The sequence below is a fragment of the Chenopodium quinoa genome, unplaced genomic scaffold (assembly GCF_001683475.1).
Source record: "Chenopodium quinoa cultivar QQ74 unplaced genomic scaffold, ASM168347v1, whole genome shotgun sequence".
In the NCBI taxonomy this organism is placed as follows: domain Eukaryota; kingdom Viridiplantae; phylum Streptophyta; class Magnoliopsida; order Caryophyllales; family Amaranthaceae; genus Chenopodium; species Chenopodium quinoa.
In genome coordinates, this window is record NW_018743175.1 from 2780802 (window position 1) to 2789498 (window position 8697).

Here is an 8697-nt window from a genome sequence, read left to right on the forward strand (position 1 = left end):
GAATCTTTATCTTTGGTAGGCTCGACGACGGCCTATCAGTATCCAGCGTCTGCATACCCAATGAGAGCAGCATCTTGTTTTGGTTGGTAATATAAACCAAGGTCTTGTGTCCCTCGTAGGTACCGGAGTAAGTGTCGAACTCCCTTCCAATGCCTATATGTTGGTGCATTGCTGTGCCTGGCTAACAAATTCACAGAGAAAGCTATGTCGGGTCTAGTATTGTTAGTTAAGTACATTAAGGCTCCAATTGCACTTAAGTATGGTACTTCTGGACCCAAAATCTCTTCATTTTCTTCTCGGGGTCTAAATGGATCATTTTTCATATTCAAAGAACGAACAACCATTGGGAAGTTGGTTGGGGTTGCTTTGTCCATGAAGAAACGTTTCAAAACTCTTTCTGTATAGTTTGATTGATGGACAAAAATGCCATGACTCAAGTGCTCAATTTGTAGTCCAAGGCAAAATTTAGTTTTCCCAAGGTCTTTCATCTCAAATTCTTTCATCAAGTATTTTGCAGTTTTCTCGAGTTCATTTGGGGTTCCGATGATATTTAAATCATCAACATAAACTGCAATGATAGCGAATCCTGATTGTGATCGCTTTATGAAAACACAGGGACTAACTTGGTTGTTTTTGAATCCTTCTCTCATAAGGTATTCACTCAGACGGTTGTACCACATCCTTCCAGATTGTTTCAATCCATAAAGTGACCTTTTTAGTTTTATGGAAAGCAGTTGTCTAGGCTTGTGGTTTTCTGGTAGTTTTAGTCCTTCGGGGACTTTCATGTAAATGTCCGTATCGAGTGACCCATACAAATACGCAGTCACTACATCCATTAATCGCATTTGCAGTCCTTTTGTGACTGTCAAACTTACCAGAAATCTTAATGTAGTTGCATCAACCACTGGAGAATATGTTTCTTCATAATCAATCCCTGGAATTTGAGAAAATCCTTGGGCTACAAGTCTTGCTTTGTATCTAACTATTTCATTTTTCTCATTACGTTTTCTCACAAATACCCATTTGTATCCAACGGGTTTTACACCTGCTGGTGTAAGGGTTATTTTCCCAAAAACTTCTCGTTTTTCAAGTGACTTTAACTCAGCCAGCATTGCCTCCTTCCACTTTGGCCAATCACTCCTACGTCGACATTCTTCTACAGTTCTTGGTTCAACATCATTTTCATCAGACACGATGTCGATTGCGATGGAATTTGCAAATGTTTCATTAACGATAACATCTTTCCTATTCCACTGAGTCTTTGTAGAGACGTAATTCATTGAAATTTCATTGTTATCGATGTTTTGAACATCTTGTTCATTCCCCGTAGGGTTGTCTTCTTGTTCGTCCCCTTTTGGATTATCATCATTTTCTTTACTTTCATCCACATTTGGTTTTTCTTGACCTTCTGACGGGGGAACATCATTAGTCTCATTTTCTATTCCATCCAATCTTTTCAATTTTCTTGGCTTAGAATCTTTTGAACCAAGTGGTCTTCCACGCTTTCTGCGTGCCTGAGATTCATTTTCTATGGCCTTATTACCAGTTGGGATTTCAATACGTGCAGGGGCATTTTCTGCTGGTATATGTGATTTTGTCACCTTCTTTGTGTCTACAAATGCATCAGGCAATTGATTTGCAACACTTTGTAAATGAACAATTTTCTTAACTTCTTGTTCACACATATTTGTTCGTGGGTCTAACATCAACAGTTGTGTTGCATTCCAAATGAGTTCAATTTCTTTCTTACGTGGGTCCACTTTCTCTCCCCCTAAGGCTGGGAATACTGTTTCATTAAAGTGACAGTCCGCAAATCTAGCCGTAAATAAGTCACTAGTCAATGGTTCAAGATATTTAATTATAGAGGGGGATTCAAACCCGACATAAATTCCAGCCTTCTTTGTGGACCCATTTTTGTTCGTTGGGGTTGAGCAATGGGAACATATACAGCACAACCAAAGATTTTTAGATGTGAGATACTTGGTTCTCGACCACAAACAAGTTGTAGTGGTGAGAATTTATGATAAGTTGTAGGTCTCAATCTAATTAGCGCTGCTGCATGTATTATAGCATGTCCCCAAGCAGATGATGGCAATCTTGACCTCATTAATAATGGTCTTGCAATCAATTGTAATCTCTTAATTAGTGATTCAGCTAGACCATTTTGTGTATGGACATGAGCTACTGGATGTTCAACATCAATTCCAATTTACATACAATAATCATTAAATGTTTGGGATGTAAATTCCCCAGCATTGTCAAGTCTTATTCTCTTTATTGTATGATATGGGAATTGTGCTCTTAATTTGATGATTTGGGCAAGTAATTTTGCAAAGGCAACATTTCTACTTGAAAGTAGACTAACATGTGACCATCGTGTAGAAACATCAATTAAAACCATGAAATATCGAAATGGTCCACATGCTGGATTAATCGGCCCACATATATCTCCCTGAATTCTTTCCAAGAATTTTGGAGATTCAGTAGCAATTTTGTTCATGGATGGCCTTATTATTAATTTGCCAAGTGAACATGCAGAGCATGTTAATTCATCTGATTTGGGAATTTTGACATTTCTTATTGAATGTCCAACTGAATGTGCTATTATTCTTTGCATAATCCCAGTTGTTGGATGTCCCAAACGATCATGCCATAAAATAGTCAAATGTTTGTCATCTAACTTCTGGTTGATACCATATTGATTTCCACGGGTCGTATGTTTATACGATATAACCCCGAAGAGTATGCTGGCAATTTCTCATATATATATTTCTTGCTATGTTTTTCTGCCGTGAGGCATATATACTCTTTTTGATCTGTCGTCATTGTTTCTAGATGATAGCCATTTTGGCGTACATCTTTAAAGCTTATGAGATTTCTTCGAGATTTACTCGAATATAAAGCATTATTGATTATTAATTTTGTTCCATTTGGAAGCATTATACAAGCCTTTCCAGATCCTTCAATTAATTTAGCTGACCCGAAAATGGTGTTTACATTTGCTTGAAACAACTTTAGTTGTGAAAAATAATTTCTATCTTTTAAGATAATGTGCGTTGTTCCACTGTCCAAAAGGCATTGATATTCGGAACTAACTTCAGGTAGATCCATATCTTCATAAAATAAATTTGAGATTAGTTTAGAATAATATCATACAAACTTTTATTGATGATAGAGATTAAAAGTACATTAAAATACAGGGAACTAAGAAAATACATTAAAACATAGCATATGTTACATTAGTAGATGAGAAACCTAAGTATTGTTGTTTTCTCCAAGAATGAAATCATTTCCAATTTCAGCATTATCCATGAAATAATCAGACACATCAAGGCTGGGACAAGGAGCATTTTCCTCATTAACATAATTTGCTTCTGCATTTTTCTCTTTGCCTTTTACAGAAGCCTGGTAAAGGTCTACCAAATGTTTGGCCGTTCGACAAGTACGTCCCCAATGTCCTGTCATGCCACATCTGTAACATGTGTCTTTTCCTTTCGAAGGAGTTTGTTTGTGGCTTCCAGATAACTGTCCCTTCTGTTTTTCAAAATTTTTGAAATTTTTGTTTCTTTGAAAATTATTTCTACCACGACCACGGCCGCGTCCGCGATAATTTCCACGGCCTCTTCCACGGCCATTGTAATTTCCACGTCCACCTCTTCTTGTAGCATTTGACTCGGGTGGATAGGAATTTGTTGCATTTGCCTCATGATGAGTGGCCAAAGACCCAGTTGGTCTGAGATTATGATTTTTCAACAAAAGATCGCTATTTTGTTCCGCAACAAGCAATACACTCATTAATTCATTAAACTTCTTAAAACCTCTTTCACGATATTGTTCTTGCAACAGTATGTTGCTTGCATGAAAGGTAGTGAGTGTTTTTTCAATCATTTGTTCATCGGTGACTGGATGATCACAGTATCTCAATATAGACACTATCTCATGTATGGTTGAATTATAATCAATTACAGATTTGAAATCCTGGAACCGTAAAATTGTCCAGTCAAATAATGCCTTAGGAAGGAGCACCCTTTTGTGGTGTCCAAATCTTTCATTAAGGCAATCCCATAATTCTTTGGGATCTTCAACCATCATGTACTCAGTTTTAAGGCCTTCATGTAAATGATGCCTTAGTAACACTAAGGCTTTTGCCTTTTCTTGTTCGGTAATGGGTTTTTCAACCGTCATTGCAGAAGTGGTAGTATCAGTTGTTTGACCAGAGGGACTTTTATTTTCTTTAACAGTGTGCTCCAAGCCTTGAGCTTTCAAATTCATCATTGCATCCACTTTCCATTCCAGAAATTTCTTTCCAGATAAATCTAAGATGCTGAACTGTCTTTTCATAAGGTCTCCCATTTTAGCTACAACAAATTACGTGATAATTAGTTTATAATAACAAATTATATGTACAACTCACATGTTTAGTTCTTCCATATTTATAATTAAGTTAATAAGACACGTGATAATTAAATTTAATAATAATAAACCATAAGTAATATAGTCTTTTCTCCCCCTTGGTTTATTATTGTGAGTAATTATATGATTAGACAAAAATTAATCATGTTAGTTGCAAAAAAAACAGCAAAACGACAACAATGACAGTAGTAACAATAATTATAATGATAACGGTAATATTATACAATGATGATTAATAACAACAAACAAACATAATAAAACAAAAACAAGCTTTTAATATACTAAAACGACAAAATAAGTGAGTTTTACTTATACATAATGACAAAAACTAATATTGCTACTAATAGAACTACAAGCGTCGTAATTAGAAGGAAATATTGTTTTATCTTCCTTAAATCTTCTTCAAAGGTGAATTTGTGGGTGTTTTGGGTGTTCTGGTTGCCGTCATCGGGGAACATATCAGAGAAGAAGGGGGTGATAAAATTTTTGGGTGATTTTTGGATAAAAAGTGGGAAGGGATAAGGGATTTGTGGTGAAATTGGGGGAAAATCCGCCTTTTGTAGAGATAGGTTTATCCGTTACTGTTCTGTACAACTGTAAATATATCATATAATAGTCTAATGTACTGGCATAAAATTATGGTCCGTATATATATATATATATATATATTTATAACTGTAAAAGGTTATCACACTGGGAATGCAAGCCATAGTGATCCGAGAGCCCTAATATCTATAAAAGATCATGGGTTCGAAAACGGAAAGAAACACAAAAAGTATGTAAAAGTAAGAAAAATAATAAGTATAAAAGGCTGCATCTTTTTGTTAATCTAGTTAATAATATGCATGCAAAGTTACTACTTAGCAATTATAATAACTAAGATCAAAATTTACGTAAAATGAGTATGTAATATCAACATGAATCAAACAAAGAAACATCAACATGAATAAAGCAAAAGATGATAGTTGTTTCGGGGTTTTCTGATGTCCTGCGGGAGAGTTACAATTCCGAGACTGGAACCGGACGCCTGTACCTGCAAAATAACGGAGACTCCTGAGAGCTCCGCCTCCAACGGTCAAGTTAGTACCTGATTAGGGAGTAATTAATACAGAAATTAAAGTAATGAGATCTCTCTAGGTGAGAGTGCTTAGTGTTGGTAATCTGCGTCGTAAGCGAGATTAGCCGGTTGTTAATAACTCTGTTCTTCTCTGCTTAATCTCTTGATTATTCCCTCCCTTGATTAATGAGGATTAATCGAGTATTTATAGCCTTGGGAAGCGTGCAACTCTCTAGGTTTAAGGTAAACCTAGGGCTGACCGGGCCTCTAGACTGGACTGGGCCTTGATGGCCGGTTTTCCCATTTGGCATGGGCGGACACGTGGCGTGTCTTAAGTGGTCCGTGGAGGACGTATCTGTGATTGACACGTGGCAGGTTCCTGTTGGCCTTCGTGAAGAACACGTGGCGGAACCTGGTTGGTCCACTTGTCAGTCGGTGATTGGTGGATAAAAATCCCCTAATCATTTGCCCCTCACAGGTGGCACGCGACTGGTCACGTGTCGCCTGTGACAGGTGTCGCACGGTGACAGGCGACGGCCTGTTACAGGTGTCACCTTGCAGACGGCCGAGAGATTTTCCCGCCCAAATTTTGAATTTGGAAGCGACCCTTCGCCTTCTCACTTTGCCTATAAAAGGAAGTGCTGACTTCGGTCATTTTCACATTTGAGAACTTTGCGAGAACATTCGGACCCCTGAACTTGCTCTGACATTTCGGACTTTTTCTGCCTACCGCCTGTTCTGACAAGCCGACTGACCCGAACTTTCAGGACTTCATCAACCGTCACTCGTTCAGGTAACTCAGTTCTCTTACTCTTAATTTTCTTTTTATTTTTTGAAATGGCACCATGGAAGCACACTACACGCCCTAAGTTAGTGATCAGCCGGTCACCGGGGACGGCTGAATCTAGGACTAGGAGTGCCGCCTGCCCTTTTCTGGACCCATCTTTGCCCTTTATACAAAGTCCGACTGTATCTGTGTCTATGCAGAACGTGATGGCCAGAACAAAAAAGACTGCTATGATATCAAACTCAGACGGCTCCTCCCAAAGGGTGCTCCTTAGTGAAACATCTGACCAGGCGCCAGATGTAGAACGAGACGACTGTCAAGCTGACAGTTCTGAGAGAGGGGCCAAGGTGTTCCCTTCCCATCTTACCGTGGACATGTCTAATTTTCCTTCTGCTCCTTCTAAGGGAGAGGAGGCGGGCCCCTCTAGGAAAGGGGAGGAGTCGTCCTCTTCGGACTCGTCAGGGGACGAGTCCGAATCCAGCTCTTCTGGCCACAGTTCTCCTGGCTCAGAAGAAAAACATAGCCGCCTACAAGAGGCGAGACGTTCTCATGCAGTTGAGAAGGGGGATAATTGGGCAGAGCCGTCCGCCTCTTACAGAGAGGAAAACGCCCCCTACTACTGCAGGGTACCCCGGGGCCGGATTGCAACCATGCGAGACAACGTGGCGAGCTTTATTGCTAACCACAAAATGGGCCCGGAATTTTTACTGTTCGTGCCGGATCCAGAAGACACTGTCGTTTGGCCGTCTGGTACCAGCTATGGTGACGGCTGCTTTGGCTGCTATGTGGCGGCCATCAAAGCTGGACTGCGCTTCCCATTACATCCGGCTGTTCAGCGGATTTTAGATGGGTATGATCTGGGGTTATGGCAGTTAGCCCCCAACTCTTGGGTAAACGTACTCGGCTATGTGGCCGGGTGCGAAATGTACGGGGTGGAGCCAAGCTTTGAGGCTTTCGCCCATATGAACTATCTCAGCCGGACCCCTAAGTCGGGAGGTACCGGCTGGTACCAACTAACAAGCCATAGGGGTTACCTTATGACAAAAGGTAAGGCGAACAAATGGAAGGATTGGCGGAACACCTTCCTTATTATCGAGGGTTCAGACACGGAGCTGAACAAACGTTTTAACAAGTGGAATAGGGATCCGCCTCTTCTCGCAGGCGGCCGCAGCATGCCGCCTGTTCCCCCAAAGGCTAAAAAAGAGATCCTAGACAAAGGACTCTTCAAAGTAGAGACTAGGGTGAACTCTACTTCAGGGGTACGAGAGCAAGTACCCCTAAACTGCGTCCCGAGCTTCAAGTGGCTCTATGACGAGTACTTCTTGGCCGCCTGTGGCCTCAGCAGTCGGTGCTCTAGAGGTAGCCGGCCTGACGAATACTCTGTTTTTTCACGCCTTGTTTACTTGGGATTTTTACTAACTTTGCTGTTTATTTCTTGCAGCTGACGCCATGAGTAAAATAACAGCATCCAAGACTGCAGCGGCCATATTGCGGGCCTCGCTCATGAAACAGACGTATGCCGAGTCCCACAACAAGGAGGCACCCTTGGTAAGCTTTGAAAACTCTTCCTCTTTTAGTTGTCTTATGCATATACTAACTCTTTTTGTTTTCAGTCTGGCACTCCAAGGGCTTCTTCCTCGCAACAGCCGGACCCCAAGGCCCGGAGGACGACTGTTGCAAGCTCTCCTGGGTCTTCCAGGAAAACAGTGGCGGCTGAGAAGCAGCCGGCCACTTCTTCAAAAACCCAGGCGGGGCCGCCTAGATGTATGGACACTCACTTGTAAAAACTCACCCTTGCTTCCTTCTTGATTAGGTCTAACTTGTTTTTTTTTTTTTTTTTTTTTTTTCTTCGCTTAATGCAGCCGGCCCCCAGGGACTAGACTTGGTTGAGGTAGCCAAGTCTATGGTTAAAGTAGTTCCTCCATCTGACAGGGAGGCGGTCAAGGGTGCCGGCACCCTTGACCTTGATGGAATTTCAGGGGTCCTAGCTGAGGTATACTTAGCACCTTTTTGAGCTTTTGAGTTCCAGGACGCCTGTTAACTCTTTTGATTGGAAACTGACGCCTGTTTTTCTTTGTACTTAGGCCCTGCTCCGAGTCAACAGCCTTCGCAAGCCGATTGATCGGAAAAACAAAGAGGTAAAGGCCGCAAAGGCTATGGCCGCCTCCAGCTGTGATAAGGCAATGTTTCAAATTGCCCAAAATGAAGTACTGACCATTGATCTTCTTTATTATCAGGCGCAGGCGACCGCCGCTGTTCGGGCTCAGCTAGAGGCGGCCCAAAAGAAGGTTGACGAGCTGGAGGGGACCGTCACCAACCTTAAAGCCGAGCTGAAACCCCTTCGCCAAAAAATGCACTCTTACGAAGCCATGGAGAAATCTTTGGCTAACGTAAAAGAACGCCTGGTGAACCAGGAGAAGAGTCTTACCCAAGAGCTCTC

At 41.2% G+C, this 8697-nt stretch overlaps 1 protein-coding gene across 1 annotated transcript; it reads right to left on the reverse strand.

The window, feature by feature from the left end:
* Positions 1–3255: 3255 nt before the first annotated feature.
* Positions 3256–4353, reverse strand: LOC110732840. The gene is made up of 2 exons (XM_021912842.1): positions 3585–4353; positions 3256–3458 (listed from the first exon to the last, which is right to left on the reverse strand). The coding sequence occupies exons 1-2, from the start codon at positions 4351–4353 to the stop codon at positions 3256–3258; spliced, it is 972 nt and encodes a 323-aa protein (XP_021768534.1).
* Between the last annotated feature and the right edge of the window lie 4344 nt (positions 4354–8697).